Source organism: Narcine bancroftii, chromosome 1 (genome assembly GCF_036971445.1).
Source record: "Narcine bancroftii isolate sNarBan1 chromosome 1, sNarBan1.hap1, whole genome shotgun sequence".
Lineage (NCBI taxonomy): Eukaryota > Metazoa > Chordata > Chondrichthyes > Torpediniformes > Narcinidae > Narcine > Narcine bancroftii.
In genome coordinates this window covers 353,143,090-353,163,734 of record NC_091469.1, presented here as the reverse complement: position 1 = coordinate 353,163,734, position 20,645 = coordinate 353,143,090, and the positions used below count along the sequence as shown (strand labels likewise).

Genomic DNA, 20,645 nt, shown 5'->3' with positions numbered 1-20,645 from the left:
TTATAGCAGTATTGTGCAGAAGAAGGTGTAAAAATTAACAATAAAAAGAATGGAATATTTCAAAAAAAGTGAGGTAGTGTCCAGAGGTTCAGTGTTCCTTCAGAAATCTGAAAGTGGAGGGGAAGAATCTGTACCAACATTTATTATTAAGCATGCTTATTTTTCACACCAGCATCGCACCAGACACAAGTCCCTGCATCTTGTGACTTACAATTTTTTTCTACCTTCTCAGAATTATTCCCCCAATTCAGGATTTTGATTCAGACTTTGAAGAGTTTTTCTCCTAATATCCAGGCTTTGGTTTTCATGTTGTCTGACAAATGCCCAGTTTCTTTTTCTCTGGCTCGGCTATCAAAATGATTTCAAAATTGCTGAAATCCCCTAACTGTAACTCTTCAGGGGATTAAAGCTTGGTTTAACCCTTGGAATATTCATAATATTAAAGGAAATATAGCTTGTACCTTTGTTTTGAGGTTAAATCTCCAAGCATGCCTTTGCACATATATCCTTTAAGTGTAACTAAAACATGAAAATATCAACCCTGATTTAACACCATCACCTTGTAATTTTGACTTGTGTAATTACCACATTACATTTTTGACACTGCCTTTTTGTGGATTCTTCTGTCTAATTCACTGAAAGAAAGCATCTCAATTTACCAGCATTAGCTATCTTCGTTCTCTGAAGTCGAATGGCATAGCCTTGCCAGTGAAAACTACTGCTTCCATCCTTTTTAATATTTATATCACAACCTTGAATTGCCAAAAGCCTCAGTGAAGTTTTTTTTCGTGTAGTTATTATTGTGAAGTATTTCCTTTTGATTACTTGTTTTTCACCACACCCTTGTCGTGATATTAGATGGTGTTCTATATGAAAGATTCTAAATTTTAAAATCTTGCATTAAAATAATTTATAAACTATATCCAAGGATTTTTGAAGACTGGAATTGCTACCACATTTTCTAAGTACATTAATATATTTAAAAAGTTGTAACTAAAAGTATGGTATTTTTGAATGGGATAAATGCTTTCATGTATCCTCTATCAAGATAGAACAGAAATAACCTTTCATCAGTTCTGAGTATTCCAAACATCTGTTGGATTTCATATTTCCATGATCTTCAAAATGTAACTTTTGCAATCAATATTGACAATTTCAGTTTGCAAATTATCAAATATCATCGGGGAGAGAAAAAAAGTAAGTGCAAGTGGACAGTGGTGATTGTAGATCCCCAGAGGCTGGTTCGAATGTTTGAATACAATGCCTATGGTAATTTCTTGAAATGAATGAGCTCATGCCAAAGTTGAGGTGGATAAATGTGGCTACTCCCACGGGAGGAGTGAAATGGAAATTATGGCATACTCCAAATTTCTGTTGAGCTGTGGTAAAATCATTCAATATTGAGTTGTGTTAAAATTATTTAACAGTTGAAAATAGATATTGACTTATTTGTGTTTATTTGGCTGCATGACTGCTTTTGTACCTCATATGTGGTATTCATATGTGATCTAACAATCCCAATTTGTTTCTCTTTCTTACTTAGGATGAAGGCGATCACAGCACAACATGGGTATCCATGGATTGATGTCCTACATTGGAGAAAATCATCAATTTTTTAATGATATAACATTGCATAATGTTAGGATTATAATTGACGGCAATAACTTATTTCACAGACTTTATTTTGACTCAGATTTGGATCTTAAATATGGAGGTGAATATGATTCATTTGGAGATATCATCTGTAAATTCTTTGAATCTCTGTCACAATGTAATATTTCACCATATGTGATTTTTGATGGTGGATGCGACTATAGTGATAAAAAAATTGAAACCATCAAAGAACGTGCCAGGGACAAAATCATAAAGGCACACTCCATTTTGAGGGGTGGAGGAGGTACAGTTCTGCCGCTCCTTGCACCAGAAGTTTTTAAACAAGTTTTAGTGCAGTTGCAAATACCATTTGTCCAATGTCATTCTGAAGCAGACCGCGACATTGTCGCTCTTGCAAATCAATGGAATTGCCCTGTCCTAACACTGGACAGTGACTTCTGTATCTTTGATTTGAAGGCTGGTTATTGTCCCCTCAATTATTTCAAGTGGAAAAATGTATGTAGTCTGGAAGATCATTCAAAATTCTATATTTCGGCTCAGTGTTTCTCAATTGAAAATTTCTGCAACTATTTTAATCACATGAACAAAGCTCTTCTTCCACTTTTTGCTGTGTTGAATGGTAATGATTATATTAATCTTCCCTCTTTGGAGAACATTTTCACCAGAGTACATTTCCATGCAAGGACTTCAGCAGGAAGGAAGAATGTGCGAATTCAAGGGCTCCTGAACTGGCTGTCTGGGTTTTCTGAACCAAAGGAGGCAATAGAAGACATTTTGAGGTACATAAAGCAAAGTGAACATGAGAAGATCAGAGAACTTTTATATTTTCATATGGATGAATACACTCAGTCAGAAGTGGATCTTGCAACGTACTTTCAGAACAAGGACATCAGGCCCCATGTTCCCACTGTGTTGGCCAGCAAAGCCCCAGAGTGGATGTTAGTTGCTCTCTTGAGAGGAGAATTGGCTCCATTTCTTAGTGACTGCTTGACCTTGAGGAGAACTTTCCTCCCTGCTCAGGTAGAAAATATGCGTAGGACCAGCAGTCACAGGTGTTCATTGAATATTCGCCAGGTTATTTATGGACTGCTGAATACCAATGAGATTTTCCTTGATTCAACATTGAATTTATCTGCTAAAATGCCAGGAAAAGAATGCAGTAAAGTGACTTATGTTCAGGAATATGATAGATTTGAACAGACTCTGAAAAAAACTAACATTCAAGCAGTGCTGAAAAAGTTCAACTCATATGGATTATCTTCATTGCAAAGACTACCAGAGGTATGATATTTTTTAATGATTTAGAAGTTATGTTTATAAATTGGATCCTATAGAACGGAAGTTAATTTAACCTGTTGTAAATTTCATTTGGTATAATGTTGCAGTCAAATCACAATTATCATGAAATCATCTCCTTTCTGGCTGCAAGTTCTGCTTCAGGAACACAAATAACATTCACTACAATTCACCTTCGCTCTGTCCATTGCAACACGAAGGATCTCTGAGTGATGGGCCACTTCAGTTCCACATCTCATTCCCAAACTGATTTTTGTCCATAGCCTTGTGTACTGCCAGGTTGAGACCACAAGTAAATTGGAGAACAGCACTTTGTATTCCATTTTGGCAGTCTCCAGTGTTACGTGCACAACAGCAGCGATAAAGATGAGCCCAGATGGTGTTGTATTTTAAATTATTAATTAACAATTATATACAACCTACTCTAATTAAATTTATATACAGTCATCTAACTTAAACTTTAACTATGTGTGAATATATTGGTGTGTGGAAACTCCCAAGCCACTACAGCTCAAGGCTGAATTCTGGGAAAGAAGTTCCAAGTTCAAAGTTCAGGAATTTGTTGATGATATGTGGACTTGAGATTGATGCAACACACAAGTTTTAGATGGTTGAGGCACACAGGCTTTATATGATGAGCCACACAGCCCTTAATTGGTTGAGGCATGCAGGCCTTAGATGAATGGTTGAGCCATGCAAGCCTTAAGATGAAGTTAGCATTTTCTGAAGTGGGTGAAAGAGACTTGGTGGGGGGGGGTTGACAGAATGTGGATTACTCATGACACCCTGGTTGAGGTGCTTCAGAGAAATTTGAAGAGTGCCTTCTTCAGCAATTACAACCCTTTTCGTGTGTCAGTAGAGTGCTTTAAAACCCCTTTCATGGTTCAGTAGAAATGGTCTCTCATTCCTCTGAAAGCACAAGGAGAAAATCTGACAATTCTGACTATAACCACCCAGGTGGGGTTCTCATTCCCACAGAGAAGGTTGAAGAGCTGTTGACTCTTGTGTTGCTTCCTTCAAAAATGGCTACCAGCCACTCCTGTGTATTTTGTCTTAATCTGTGGGTCACATGGTCTCTGCACCTGGGTTTTAGAAATACTGCCATGCTTCTCTTCAAACGTATCCATTTAGGAACATGATGTCTTCAAAGCTTGATACTAGTTTCACAATCACTTCAAATCCTGCAGGCAGGTTGTTAAATCTGTTCTCTTAAAGGGACAGTCTCACACAAATAAAATGAACTGAAAATGCGGTGGGGGGGGCCATCACATCAGCTAGGTGGCATCAGTATTAATTTTTCCAATTTCTCCCCTCCCCCATCTTCATCTTCCCTCATTCTTTTGACTCCTCCTTGCTCATCGCTGATACCTTCTTCTAGCTCCTCACACCTTTCTCCAATCAGGAGCATCTCTCTCAGCCCTCTGTCCCCTCCCACAATCTGTAAGCCTGTGAACTGAGCCCCCTGCCAGGACTCCACCTTTTTCAGGTGTTTGTCTGATCTTCAGCATCCCTGATAAAAGGCTCAGGCCTGAAACATCAACTTTCCATGGATGCTATGCGACCTGCTGAGTTTCTGCAGCACTTTTATGTATTATTAAAATTCATATTTTTTGGATCATGGGTGTGTATAGTTAAACTGTCATTTTGTTGTCCATCATTAAATGCCTTTGAGGAGGGGGAGAAGAACTACCTATTTGAGTCTTCAAAGACTTTAGTATAGGGAGTTCTAGGGTTTAGATTGACTGATACTGAAAGAATGGTGATGTGATTCCAAGGCAACATGATTCACATGTGCCAACTGCCCTTTCCCTGGTCATGGAAGTTGCAGATTTGGTGTGTGCTGTCAAAGTAATTTGAGTGCCTAATAGCATCTGTAGTGTGTGGGTGATGAGGGAATTTATATGTGGAGTTGTGGATAAGGTACCAGTCAAACAAGCCATTTGTTTCAGATAGCATTGAACTGTGTGTTTGGAACTATGCATCTCGGGCAAGTAGAGAGTATTCAGTGTCATTCTTGATTGTTAATTCTGGATACGAGAAAATCTTTAGGGTGTCATGACTAAGTCATTTGCAATCCCAAAAACTGTTCCTTTCCTCATCCCTGGTGTAGCTGCTCTACCCACTCAGTCCATCTCACCTCCACAATAAGATCTTATAACTTTGAGTGATCTTCCCAAATGAAGTGCCTTCCCCTATTCCATTGCTGGTCCAGTAAGCATGCTTATTTTTCAATCTTCCCTCCCCCTGACTGCTCAGGTGCTGAGCTTCTGCTGAGAATCAAGGTGTGTTACCTCGAGGAGGTGGTGTTTATTTTTTGAGTGTATTCCATACATTAAGAGTCCACTAGAATTTCCAGGCAGTAGTCATCCATCGAGTTTCTTCTAGTGTAAAAGCATCACTCAACAATGATATCCTTTTAATCTTGATTTTTTTTAAATGAGAAGTGTGTAATTTCTTAACAGATCTGTAGATTATCTTGACATATCAAAAAGATCGCAAACCTCCTCTCGCTTCCTTCAGTCCAAAAGTCAACAGAAAATATCAAGGCAAAGCTCCACATCCAAGAGAGTTTTTGTGAGTGCTTGAGACCTAATGGCCAGCAATGGACACTCCTTGCTCTCAGTTGGCCATTAATTGGTTAAGACTTGGCAGGCAAGTTTCTGTGAAAGCCACACATTTTACATACAAATTTGGAGTGGATTGACTCCTTTCTTTAATAAGATCATGCGTGATCTGACCAGAACCTGAATTCCTAATATTAGTGAAACTACTTTCTTATTTAAAATTAGTGATGGAAGTGCTTCTAGTTCAATATTAACTGCACATGCAAATTATACTCTTTCAATTAAAATTGTTTGTTTCTGCTATAGTTGCAATGCTCTGTTCATTTTGCAAGCAATATTTACATGACTTAATATTTGTGGAGAAAAGTTACATTCCTGCTTAATATTCAGTTCTCTAGCTCAAAACACATGGCAGGACCTCATTCTGAAATTGAGTTTCAGAATTGGTTTATTAGAATACATGTTTTTATTCTTTATTTTTCAGATTTCCATCTTGGATAGAACCTGTTTTCTTTTGGAGACTCTGAAAGTGAATGTTGATGTTCAGGCTTTGCCAGCCAACCTGCACTTGACCGTTTACATTACCTGCTACTGGGTGGTTCATGCTGAACCAAAAGTGACATTGCACCATCTTCAGGCACTCCTTCTTTGTATTGTAACTGGAGAATTACATAAACTAAAAAACAAATCAGGTATCTAAAAGTTGCAAAAAAATTCTTAATTGCATATGTGTTTATGTTAATACACTGGAGTGACATGATATATTTAGCAATGTACGCTTCTAGAATAGCTTTGTACTGGAACTCAAATAAACTAATTGACCTCTGGTATAATAAGAATATTTATGTGGCTGAGGGGTAATGTACAGATGTACAATAGATTTTTTCGGAATTCTTTTAATTCTACACTGGCGAGGAGTGCATTTACATGTTAAGACTTTACAATTTATTTGTAAATTAAGTGGTATAAATTTAGTTTCATCTTCTGAAAGTAAGCTAATTTAGCAAATGACTACAGGATTGAATAATTGATCAGTTAGCTTGTTTTTGATGTGTGTCTTGGATAAGAAACAGTTTGTTAACAAAACATCTCTAACACTGTGAGATGCTTACAAGGACTGACCTGTCTGTCTGTCTGTGTGTGTGTATATATGTATACATATATATATGTATTTGAACAATGACACAAATTCTGCAATAATATCAACCTTTAAGAAAAGTTCTGGGCATCTCGCAATAGAGGGAGAAAAAAAAAATCAGAAAGGCTCAAGTGTAGGAAATTCTCCACAGATCAGGCTATGCTAGTGGAGAAAAGTGAGCCTTTATTCCAGGTGAATGTCCTTGAACCAAATAGGCCAATTGTGATACAGCTACTGGTGAATTATCTGAAGTTGGAGAATTTGAATTTTGAGTCCAGAAGGCTGCAACATACTAAGATGGAGTGCTATTCCTCAATCTTATTGTGGAGGTAGCAATGGATAAATTTGGCCAGAGGAAGAGTGAGATAGAAAATTTAAAGTGGCAATCAGGGAAAGCTCAAGTTTGCTTCTGAACAATACATGGGTACTGAAGGCCATAGTGATTCTCCAGTACCGAAGAAACTCCAACATGAACACTGAATTCATTCTTTAAACTAGATTGGAAAAAGTACAAGTGAATACCTTGTTTACTTGGAAAATTTTGGGGGATACTGGGTGGTGGGAAGTGAATGAGCAGTCGTTATTAGAGGTCAGAAGAATTGTTAACATTTTTGACATAAAATTCAGGCTGTTTGAGTGGATCCTGAGAAGACCCAATTATGAATGAAATGTAAAGGAACCTCCTCTGTCTTGTGAATATTTGGAATTTTATACACTATTTATTGAATACATTTAAGGCTGAAGCAGACTTTTAGATCCAGAAAATCAAGAGTCATGTGCTAATAACATACAAAGTGCAGGCTCCAAGGGTAACCTCTGTTCCAAATTACAAAATAAATAATCCTTGCGATCACATAAAAAGGAGCATGATAAACTGTTTTTCTTTAAATATGTCTAGGTGACAAAAATTCCATGGAGGAAGGCATTGGAATGGTGTACGACAGACTTTCCCAGCTGAGGCAAAGGGAACTGCATACAGGATATCCGGATAAAGAGGTAGCTCATATCTTCTGTCAGTGGCAGAGTTGTCTTTTAATGGGAATCTATTTAAATCAGCTCTTATGCTGTCCTCTGCCAACACCAGATATTACACGGTAAGAATATACACCTATATTTTTATAATTGCATGATCACAAAATTAATACTACTTTTGGAGAAAGGAATTAACTAAATATGAAATAATAAATCCTCTGGCTATATCCTGCTCCTCCAGGACATTTGTAATGTCTTAAAAAAACTATTGTGCCAGCTTGCAGTGATTTCAACAAGTCTGATATGATCATGGAATATATTAGCAATCAAGGAAGGAAATTTGGGAACGTGCAAAAAGTCAGATTAAGCATTCTTACCAATTTTCAAATAAAATGCATGATGGTAGATAAACAATGGATAACTATTTGAATAATTCATACACAGTCCACAACAAACATCTATTTTAAGGCACAAAGTACCATTTGAAAAAGTGATCTATCTGTAGCTAACAACCAGGAATGCATTAGTTCAAACTAAAAGATGTACATTACTGAAAAGAGAATACATTTGAGGATTGGAAAGTTTCAGGTTTCAGCAAGGAATTTACAATAGTAAGAAAAGATAGAAAACAAGTATCTGGAGAGAAAAGCTTCAACAGGGAAAATGGCAAATATTAATTTGCATCATTTGCACAGTAAAACAGGAGAAATTATATCATGCAATAAGGCAATAATATGATCAGGAAGAACTATTGCATTGAACGTCCTTGATCTAACAAAAGGCCCTCGTCAAGTAGCTGCATGAGATTATTAAACAAATGAGATGATAAAAGTACGGTTGTGGATTAATTGGTTAATAACAGTATAGATTTTTTTAGAAATAGGTAATTAAAGTGTTGAGAAATTAGACACATCAAACAAAAATGAACTGGAAGAACTTAGCAGGTCAGGCATGAGTTATAAAAGGGTGGTCAAAGTTTTTGCTCAAGGCTGCAATCATGACTGAGTGTAAGGAGGAAGTGATCAGTATAAAGAGATGAGGAGGAAGGCAAGGCAAGGTGGATCCAGGTGAAGAACGCTTGATGAGCAGATGAAGCCAAGTCTGAGCAGGATGGAAGTAGTAACAGAGGTGTGATTAGTGGAGACAGAAAGGGGCTGGATATTATGGAATCTGATAAGGGAGATGTGTGAAACCATTTGAGATTGTAATTAATGAGGTGTCATTGGGGTTAGTGTTGAGGCCTAACTTACTCATGCTCCCTTCAACTCATCAGCTGCAAGTTTACTGATCAAACAAAGCTGGGTGGCAGCACGAGGTGAAAAAGATGCAGCAAGACTTCAAGGAGATTTTTGTTTTTTTATGCAGCCACTGCATTCTGGGAAATTATTCCCAAATTCCTGGAACACAGTCTGTGTAAAAAGATCGGAACAGAAATGAGTGACTCATTCTTGTTCCGAAATTTTACCTGCAGTATCCCTAGACATTATTGCGGACTGCCTGCAATCTAAACTGAACTGCAGGCAGTCCGCAACAGTGGGCTAATGAATAGCTTGCATTTGCAAATCCCATCTCTTTACTTATGCACTTCTGATATTCAGTGTAAACTCACGTAAGGAAACGGGGATTTTGAGTTTTGGTCGTTTATGTGTGAATGGCTCTCCAGGAGGTAGGAAAAAAAATTTTGAACAGAAAAATAACATAAATTCTATGGAAAAAAAAAACAGATGAAATATTGGAGACATTCACTTTGGAAGAATACAAATATATTTGCTGAGTTATTTTTAAATAATGAGAGATAGGAAAGCATCAGAATCCAGAAGGATCAGGATATCGATAACCATATAACCATTTACAGCACAGAAACAGGCCAGTTTGGCCCTACTAGTCTGTGCCGAACATCTCCCACCCCGTCCCACTGACCCGCATTTGGCCCATAACCCTCCACATCTCTCCCATTCATATACCTATCCAACCTTTCCTTAAATATTAACATCGATCTTGCTTCTACCACCACTGCCAGAAATTCAATCCATACCCCCAACACCCTCCGCATGAAGAAATTCCCCCTCATATTTCCCTTAAACTTTTTCCCTTTTACTCTTAATCCATGCGCTCTTGTTTGAATCTCCCCCACTCTCAATGGAAAAAGCCTATCCACATTGACTCTATCCATCCCCCTTATAATTTTGAATACCTCTATCAAATCATCCCTCAACCTTCTATGCTCCAGGGAATAAAGTCTCAGCCTGCTCAATCTTTCCATGTAACACTAACTCTGAAACCCCGGCAACATTCTCGTAAACCTCCTCATCACTCTCTCTATACTGTTTATATCCTTCCTGTAATTTGGCGACCAAAACTGCACATAGTTTCAACCTCACCAATGCCTTATATAATTTCAACATAACATCCCAACTCCTGTATTCTATTCTCTGATTTATGAAAGCCAACATATTAAATGCCTCCTTCACCACCCTATCCACATATGATTCAAGTTTCAGAGAATTATGTACCATGACTCCTAAATTCCTTTGTTCCACTGCACTCTTCAGTTGTCTATCATTTAATATGTATGTCCTATTTTGATTAGTCCTACCAAAATGTAGCACCTTACATTTATCAGTATTAAACTCCATCTGCCATCTTTCAACCCACTCTTCTAACTGTCCTATATCACTCTGTAAGCTTTGATAATCTTCCTCACTGTCCACAACACTGCCAACCTTTGTATCATCTGCAAATTTACTAATCCATTTTGCCACCCTATCGTCTAGAGCACACATGTCAAACTCAAGCCCGCGGGCCAAATTTGGCCCGTGATATAATTATATTTGGCCTGCAAGATCATATCAAATATGTATTAGAGCTGGCCCGTTGGCCGCCGCGCCGGTATAGCGCATGCACAGCTAATACTACAAATCCCAGAATGCTTTGCAAATGTGTTGGCGCCGGCCCGTCAGCCCGCTAATCGCCCCCACCTCCTCTCTTTACTTTCATTAGCATCTGTGACCTGTCACCCAACTCACATGTAATAAACCCCTTACGAAAAATGGCCAAACCAAAGACAGAAAACAGGACCTTTCAAGACAGGTGGGAGGCAGACTATATGTTCATCATTTTAAAAGACAAACCTGTTTGTCATTGAAGCAAGTTGTTTTTTCTGGAAAAAAAACATTTAAAAGGAGCTTAAAGGCTATAGAGAAATATTATTTATTGAATATTTTATTTCTCATTTGTTAATGCTTCTTCTGGAAAGAGTTTAAGCAAAACTATTATGAAACATTTATTTTAATAAGAAAAAGTTTAACATTACATGTTGAAAGATGAGAAAACATGCAGATGTTGTTGAAAATTTTCAATAAATATTTAGTTTGGCCCATGATTTAGTCCAAGTTTTTAATTTTGGCCCTCTGTGAATTTGAGTTTGACACCCCTGGTCTAGAGTGTTAATATATATGACAAACAGCAGTGGACCCAGTACCAATCCATGAGGCACTCCACTCATCACTGGCCTCCAATTTGACAAACAATTTTCCACCACTACTCTTTGGCATCTCCCATCCAACCATTGCTGAATCCATTTCACTACTTCATTATTAATACCTAATGCTTCCACCTTCCTTATGGGGAACCTTGTCCAAATCCTTACTAAAGTCTAAACAGACAACATTCACAGCCTTCCCCTCATCAACCTTTTTAGTATAAGATTTGTTAGACATGATCTACCATGTACAAAACCTGCTGACTACTCCGAATCAATCCCTGTCTTTCCAAATAGTTGTATATACCATCTCAAAGAACACTTTCCATTAATTTACCCGCCACTGACATCAGACTTACAGGCCTGTAATTACCAGGTTTACTTTTGGATCCTTTTTTGAACTGCGGAACAACATGAGCCACCCTCCAGTCCTCTGGCACCTCCCCCCATGACCAATGACATTTTAAATATTTCTGTCAACACCCCCTCATTGTTCACTAACCTCCCTTAGGATCCTAGGGAATTTTTTTTAGGACCTGGAGATTTATACACCTTGATATTTTTCAATATAACCAACATTACCTCCTCATTAATTCTTATATTATTCATGACCTCCCTACCATACTTCTTCACGTCATCTGGCTCAATATTCTGTTCCTTAGTGAATACTGAAGAAAAAAAATCATTTAAAATTTCACCCATCTCCTCTGACATCTCACGGAGCCTATCCCCCTCATCTTCAAGGGGTCCAATTTTATCCCTCACTATTCTTTTAGTTTTAATATACCTATAGAAACCCTTTGGATTTAGTTTTATTTTTCCTGCCATAGCAGCTTCATATCTCCTTTTAGCCTTTCTAATTTCTTAAGTTTTTCTACACTCCATATATTCCTCAAGCAGTTCATTCCTTCCTTGCTGTTTATACCTGTTGTACACATCCCTCTTCCTCTGAACCAAGTTCCCAATATCTTTTGAAAACCAAGGCTCCCTACAGTTTCTAACCTTTCCTTTAATCCCCACAGGACATACCAACTCTGCACTCTCAGAACTTCTCCTTTGAATATCCTCCATTTATCAGCTACATTTTTTCCTGAAAATATCTTTTCCCAATCCACACCCTCCAAATCTTTTCTCATCCCCTCAAAATTTGCTTTCTTCCTATTAAGAAGATCAACCTTTGGCCCACCTCTATTCTTTTCCATTACTAGCCTAAAACTAATAGTATTGTGATCACTAAACCCAAAGTGTTCCCTAATAGGAGATCCAAAACTGCCCCCTATCAAGTTGGTTCTTCTACGTCTTGATTAAGAAAACTTACCTGTACAAACTTAAGAAACTACTCCATCCAGCCCTCTTACTGTATGGGTGTCCCAGTTAATGTTCTGAAAGTTGAAATCTCCCATATCTACCACCCTTATGTTTATTACACATATATGCAATCTCCTTACAAACTTGTTCTTCTAATTCCCTCAGCCCATTTGGTGGTCTATAATACACTCCCATTAATATTTTCATGCTTCTGCCATTCCTCAATTCTACCCAAAGAGCCTCGCTGGACAATCCCCACCAAACCATCCTGCCACAGCACTGCTGTAATGTTCTCTCTAATAAGCAATGCAACTCCTTCACCTTTTATCCTCCCTGTTCTATCATGTATAAAACAACGGAATCCTGGAATATTTAACTGCCAACATGTCCTTCCTGCACCCAAGTTTCACTGATGTCCACAATATCATATTTCCATATGGCCATCTGTGCCTTAAGCTCATCCTCCTTATTTACAATGTACCTTGCATTAAAACATCTTCACTTGAGAGACTGTGTTCCACATAAACTCCTTTTGTTACCAACTACCTTTACCTTCCTCCCTCCTTCATTTATTTTTATGTTCTGTTCCCTCCGTTCCTTCCAGTCTAGGTATTCTGCCTCCCTATTCTCTGAACTCTCATTCTGATTCCCACCCCCCTGCCAAACTAGTTTAAACCCTCCCCAACAGCTCCAGCAAACCTGCCCACCGGGAAATTGGCCCCTCTCCAGTTCAAGTGCAGCCCGTCCCTTTTGTACAGGATAGTCTTTCCACAGAAGAGATCCCAATGATCCAGAAATCTAAACCCCTGCCCCCTGCACCAGCTCTTGAGCCACGCATTCATCTTCCACAACTTCCTATTTATACCCTCACAAGCACATGGCACAGACAGTAATCTAGATATTGCCACTCTTGAGGTCCTGCTTTTCACTTTCTTTCTTCACTCTATGTAATTTTCAGGGCCTTGTCCCCACGTGGACCTCGACTTCTGGCTGCTCTCCCTCCCCCTCCAGAATGCTGTGGACTCTATCAGAGACGTCCCTGACCCTGGTACCTAGTAGGCAACATACCAACCGGGATCTCCAATCTTGTCCAGCAAACCTCTCTGCTCCCCTAACCAGTTAGTCCCTAGTTTCTATTCTCTTTGCCTTCCCTTCTGAGCCAAGGGTCCAACTCTGCAGAGGTCTGACCTCCATAACTTGTCCTTTGTAGATCATCTCCCCCCAATAGTAACCAAAGCAGTATACTTGATGTTGAGGGGAACGGCCACAGGGGTACTCTGCACTGTCTGTCTTTTCCCCCACTCCCAAACACTTTCCTCAAAGTCACCCATTTCCCTTACTCCTGACTGGGGTGATTGCCTCCTATAACTCTTATCTATCACTGCCTCTACCTCCCTTATGATCCGCAGTTCATCCAGCTGCAACTCCAGTTCCCTAATCTGATCTCCATATAAATTGCAGAAATCACAGAAAAGTAACTAGTAAGCAATTAGGCAAACAGCATATTATCCCTTATTACAGGATGGTTTGAGGTCGAGTAAAAAAAACTTACTGAAATTATATCACCCTGCTTCAGGCATTGTGATGGTAGATCTGGGCTCAATCAAAGGAAAGATTTTTAATGGAGAGGCATGCCACAGAAATTAACTACATTGATCCCTAGAATGGTCGGATTGCCCTTGAAGGAGAGAAAAGGCTGAGTGGAATAAGATACAAGTTTAGAAGAATTGAGAGAATCTCATGGAAAACCAAAATTTGTGCAGGAAAACAGAAGGGATAAGGTTCTTAGAACTGGGAGGTATTGAACTAGGGTTCAGTCTCAAAGAGTTGAAGTGAGACGAGAAGAAATATCTTGTGAATGTACCGAATCCAAAGATGACTATGGAGAGTCAGTCACTGAGCATAATCACATTAGAGGGGATAGATTTTTTTTATATCGACGGAAGGGAGGGAAATGGACTCAAAATGAATAAATAGTGCTGGGTACAAAATCAGCCATAATAATTTTAAATGGCAGGGCAGGCATGAGGAACCACATCTTCCTCTTATGTTCTGATTTTTTTGAATGCTCCTTCAAGAAACCTAATATAAATCCTGTTTCTATCCTTGAAAGACTCTATAGTGGGACTTTAGTTCATCGTTTCTACCAAGAGCTGAAATCAATGGGAGCTACAGAAGATCTACTAGAAGGCTCCATGGTTGCAAGTGAGATGTACTCCAAGTTACAACATGCAGTAGCTGCCAGTGTACCAACAGACTTTTTTTAAGACAAGGAAACAATTGAAATCTCATGGTAGATTGAAGAAAAAACCAAACTGATACAATTGTATCATCAACAAAGATCATTAAAATCTCCTTTTATGGCATGATGTGAAATAATGCCTTTTCAAATGAACATTTTGCCTAAAACCTGTTAATGCTGAACTATTTTTGATGATCAGCACCAAAAACTATGGATAACTGCAGACTGAACAATTGACCATTTTTAATACCCTGAATATTTTTTTGTGGAAAACTGATTATCCCTACAGGAGAAATTGTAAATGATAAAATAATTAATGCTGGATTGTTCACCTGGTAATGCTTGTACAATTCCATCATATCCTTTTCCCTGGTGAATACCGAAGAGAAGAAGTCGTTCAATATCTCCCCATCTCATTTGGCTCGTCACACAGTTGTCCATTCTGATTCTCTAAGGGACCAACTTTATCCTTCACTCTCCTTTTGCTATTTACATATTTGTTAAAATCCTTCAGATTTACTTTCACCCTGTTCGCTATAGCCACCTCGTACCTTAGTTTTCTCTTTCCTAATTTCCTTCTTAAGCTTTTTACAATCCATGTATTTTCCAAGCATCTCGTTAATACCTTGCTTCTTGAATTTAATGTAGGCTTCCCTTTTAATTCGAACCAACTTCCTAATCTCCGTTGAAAACCATGGCTCTTTCGCTCTCTCGAACTTTTGGCTCTGCCTTTTATCCTAACAGGAACATAAAGATTCTGCATCCTCGTCATCTCACCTTTTAAAGACCTCCAATTCTCCTCTACCTCCTTCCCATAAAAAAAATCAGCCCAAACCACTCCTTGCAAATCCCTTCTCATTTCTTCAAATCTGGCTTTCCCCCACTCAAAAACCCTAATCTTTGGACCAGACTTATCCCTTTCCATAATTATATTGAAACTAATGGTACCATGATAACTGGATCCGAATTGCTCCCCAACACACACCTAAGTCACCTGCCCTATCTCATTCCCCAACACTTTCCCCTCTTTAGTGGGTATCTCAACGTATTGCTGCAAAAAACTATCCTACACACGTATTACAAATTCTGATCCATCCAGCCCCTTCACAGAATGTTTCCCAATCTATATTAGGAAAATTAAAATCCCCCCACTAACACAACCCTGTGCTTATTTGCTATTTCCTTACACATTTACACCTCTATTTCTCGCTCCCCACTAGGTGGTCTATAATACACCCTTATAATTGTAACTTCTCCTTTTCCAGTTTTTAATTCCATCTATACCGCCTCCTTTGTATCATCACCGCTGTAATATTTTCCCTGACAAGCAATGCCACACCACCCCCTCTTTCCCCTCCAATTCTATCACACCTAAAGCAGCGAAATCCCAGAATATTTAGCTGCCATTCACAACCCTCCTGCAACCACATCTCACTAATTGCCACCAAGTCATACTGCCAAGTGTCTATCCACATCTTCAGCTCATCCACCTTCCTTACAATACTCCTTGCATTAAAGTAAATGCATTTCAGAGATTTCACATATCTGTCCCTCTGTTTGTCCCTATCTTTACGATCAACTCTTATTTGTTACCATCATCCCCCCCCCCCCACCCTCCATCACTGCACCGATCCTTTTCTTTCGCGATCACCTATCTTTCCACCCCAAACTGTCTACAAGCCTCCTTTATTAGTAGAGAAACCTTCTCTATGCTGTTCTTTCTATGGACCCTTCCCCCAACCATATTAGTTTAAAGTCTCCTTTGTCGACTGAGCAAATGCCCCCACCAGGATCCTGGTCCCTCTGGGATTCAGATGCAACCCATCCGTTCAATACAGGCTCCACCTCCCCCAAAAAAGGTCCCAGTGATCCAAGAACTCAAATCCCTGCCCCTTACTCCACCCCTTGAGCCACGCATTCATCCTCCACCTGATACTATTCGCGTGGCACAGGAAATAATCCAGAGATTATCCCCTTTGCGGTCCTTTTTAGCTCCCTTCCTAACTTCCGATGTTCATTTTTTAGGACCATTTCACTCTTCTTCCCTATGTCGTTGGTAGCAACATGTACCACGACCTCTAGCTCATTACCTTCCCCCCCCCCCCCCCCCCTTAGGATGTCTTGGACACAAGAAGCAACAGCCTGGACTCTGGCACTAGGGAAGCAAACCACCATCCGATTTTCTTTATTGTATCCACAGAATGTCCTCCTGACTATTGAATCCCCTACAACTATTGCCCTCCTCTTCCTTTCCCTACCCTTCTGGGCCACAGAGGCTGACCTTGTGCCAGAGGTACAGCCACTGATGGTTTCCCCAGCTTGACTGTTCACCCCCCCACCACAACATCTATTATTGAAGGCTAGTCACAGGGGCTCTCTCTTGTACATGTCTCTTCCCTTTCCCTCTCCTAACTGTAACTCACTGATCCTCCTCCCATGGCCCTGGCAACACCACCTGGCTATAACTCCTGTCGAGCTTCAGCTCCAGTTCCCTAACACGTTCCCTGAGATGCTGCAGCTCAGCACACTTAGTGCAGACGTGGACGTCCGGGAATCTGGAAGATTCCAGGACCTCCCACATCTGACACTGAGAACAGCAAACTGTTCTTACACTCATCCTATTTCTCTTTCTCCCCCCCCCCCCCCCCCACCTTACAAAGAGAAAAAAGAGATAACTTGTCTTTGAGATGTGTGAGGAAAGGCAGGAAACACAAACTTCACATAGACAACATTCAGCTCAGGGTCAATTCCATTTCCATAGAGTTGAGGCAGTGGCATTAACCTTAGCACCATCATGCTGCCTGAATTTGGTGTTACATTTCTGAAGATTGTGAAAATTGCTGTGAAATTGTGTAGTCTCAATGTGAGACAGAAGAAGGGAGGGATGCAGTTGAAGAACTGAAGGGACTGGAAAAGAACTGGTTTATCAGAGCATTAGCATTTTTTCACTTTCAGTGTTCGTGACGTCCAAGAATGAGTTTCTTAACCAAAGAGATGTTCCAGTTCACAACCAAAAGAATTTCAACAACTAATAAATGTTGGCTTCTTTCGGTCTGATTGAAGGGCCCCAGGGGGTGGTAGAAGTAAATGTTTAATATTGTGTAGTTTTAGGTTTTATATGGCACAATGACAAATTTGATAACTAAGTTCTGAAATTAATAAAGCACCATTTTTGAGTATACAGTTGTACAGTGCCTGCCATGCTGTTTCATATTGAATGCACAGTAACTTCTGAAAATAAAGTTGTAACTGGTTCTGTTTGGAGATGAAATAAAATAATTCTGTAAGATATTTGTGTTTGTTTGGACATTTTGGCCTCAAAATTACAGCAATTAAATGATACTTTAATGAAGGGCACAAGCCCAAAATATCAGTTATCTATTTTTCCCTTTGCTATAACACAAGACACAAGAGAAACTTGTCCGTGAACTACTCTTTCCAGACGAAGCCGCTTTAGTTGCCCATTCAGAGCCAGCTCTTCAGCGCTTGACGTCCTGCTTTGCGGAAACTGCCAAAATGTTTGGCCTGGAAGTCAGCCTGAAGAAAACAGGTCCTCCATCAGCCAGCTCCCCACCATGACTACCAGCCCCCCCACATCTCCATTGGGCACACAAAACTCAAAACGGTCAACCAGTTTACCTATCTCGGCTGCACCATTTCATCAGATGCAAGGATCGACAATGAGACAACAGACTCGCCAAGGCAAATAGCGCCTTTGGAAGACTACACAAAAGAGTCTGGAAAAACAACCAACTGAAAAACCTCACAAAGATAAGCGTATACAGAGCCGTTGTCATACCCACACTCCTGTTCGGCTCCGAATCATGGGTCCTCTACCGGCACCACCTACGGCTCCTAGAACGCTTCCACCAGCGTTGTCTCCGCTCCATCCTCAACATCCATTGGAGCGCTTTCATCCCTAACGTCGATGTACTCGAGATGGCAGAGGTCGACAGCATCGAGTCCACGCTGCTGAAGATCCAGCTGCGCTGGGTGGGTCACGTCTCCAGAATGGAGGACCATCGCCTTCCCAAGATCGTGTTATATGGCGAGCTCTCCACTGGCCACCGTGACAGAGGTGCACCAAAGAAAAGGTACAAGGACTGCCTAAAGAAATCTCTTGGTGCCTGCCACATTGACCACCGCCAGTGGGCTGATATCGCCTCAAACCGTGCATCTTGGCGCCTCACAGTTTGGCGGGCAGCAACCTCCTTTGAAGAAGACCGCAGAGCCCACCTCACTGACAAAAGGCAAAGGAGGAAAAACCCAACACCCAACCCCAACCAACCAATTTTCCCCTGCAGCCACTGCAACCGTGTCTGCCTGTCCCGCATCGGACTTGTCAGCCACAAACGAGCCTGCAGCTGACGTGGACTTTTTACCCCCTCCATAAATCTTCGTCCGCGAAGCCAAGCCAAAGAAAGAAGAATATAAAGGACACTGTTTGACCTTCTGAGTTTCTCATCTGAGTTTTTACAGTAATGAAATAATAATAAACAAAACAATTAACTTTTCAGAGTGAAACACAAAAGTCTGCTGACGCTGTGATTGTAGTAAACACATTGAAATGCTAGAGGAACTCAGCTGGTCTTTTCAGCATTTAAAGGAGACAGATATATTGCCGATATTTTGGGACTGAGCCCATCTTCAAGGAATTTATCATTGAACAAACATGATAAATTCATACCTCATACAATATCTATCCAATTAACACCCTTTGTTAGTCTGGATTCCTCCCCCAGCCAGCATTGTCTGAATTCTGAGTTTCCCCATTTCATTCATTTGCTGACATGTCTCATGGTCTGTCTCATGCACTGCCAGACTGAGAAATAGCACAATACAGACACTTCAGCCATTGATGTTGTGCTGATCTACATTTCATTCCCTAAAAAAAAGTACTAAACCTCCCTACCCATAACCCTCTATTTTTTCTTTCTGGATGAGTCTCTCGTGGGGGGACCTTGTCTTTCTGTCTTAAGAGTCACTTCAATGCCCCCAATATTTCAGCTTCCATCATCATCTCCGCTAAGGCATTCCAGGCACTCACAACCTCCCTGTGTAAAAAGAAAACGATCCCAGATGTCTCCCCCCTAAACCTCTCTCCCTTAACTTTGAACAGGTGTTTGCCAATCTTGCACTAGGAAATAGGTACTGGCTATCCAACCTACTTATGCATCTCATAATCTTGTAGACCTCTATCAAGTCTCCTCTCATCCTTACACACTCCAAAGAGAAAAGTCCCAGCTCTGCTAACCTTCCCTCAAGAGACTTGTTTCCCAATCCAAGCAATGTCCTGGTAAATCTCTGCAGCCTCTCCATAGCTTCCACATCCATCCTATAATGAAGTGACCAGAACTGAACATAATACTCTTAAGTGAAGTCTTACCAAAGTTTTGTAGTTGTAACGTGACTTCTTGACTGAATTCAAACCCCTATTAATGAACCCCAGCATCCCATAGGCCTTCTTAATTATCCTATCAACCTGTGGGGTGACCTTGGGATGTATGGATTTGCACCCAAGGTACCTCTGTTCATCCACTCTCTTAATTTACTGACCATTAACCCTGTACTCATCCTTGTGGTTAGTCCATCCAAAATGCATCATTTCACACTTATCTGGATTGAATTCCATCTGCCTCTTCCCAACTCTAGATCCTGTCTATATCCTCTTGTAACCTTCGACAACCTTCAGCTCCATCCACAACTCCTCCAACCCTCATGTCATCCATAAACTTGCCTCTTCATCCAGGTCATTTATAAAATCACAGAGCAGGGGTTCCAGAACAGATCCCTGCAACACTCCACTAGTCACTGACCTCTAGGCAGAATATTTCCTTCCACTATTACTCTGCTTTCTTCCTACAAGCCAATTTTTATCCACACAAGCAAGTTTCCACTGATCCTGTGCCTCAAGACTTTCTGGATGAGTTTCTTGTGGGGACCTTGTCAAATGCCTTGCCAAAATTCATGTAGACTACCTACAAATAGGAGGAACACCACCTCATCTGACTGGGCACCTTCCAATCCAAT

At 40.2% G+C, this 20,645-nt stretch overlaps 1 protein-coding gene across 5 annotated transcripts in view; it reads left to right on the top strand.

Annotated features, from left to right (window-relative positions):
* Nucleotides 1–1,566: 1,566 nt before the first annotated feature.
* The window catches only part of aste1b (asteroid homolog 1b), a 67,054-nt gene continuing 47,975 nt past the window's right edge, over nt 1,567–20,645 (top strand). For 2 of the 5 annotated variants that reach the window (XM_069911110.1, XM_069911100.1), the window contains exons 1-3: nt 1,567–2,895; nt 5,959–6,166; nt 7,511–7,608. In XM_069911110.1, the coding sequence (XP_069767211.1) occupies nt 1,567–2,895; nt 5,959–6,166; nt 7,511–7,608 (1,635 nt within the window). Of the gene's footprint in view, nt 2,896–5,958; nt 6,167–7,510; nt 7,707–14,486; nt 17,907–20,645 lie in introns of those variants that run through there. The other 3 variants (XM_069911082.1, XM_069911120.1, XM_069911089.1) reach the window with 3 other exon arrangements.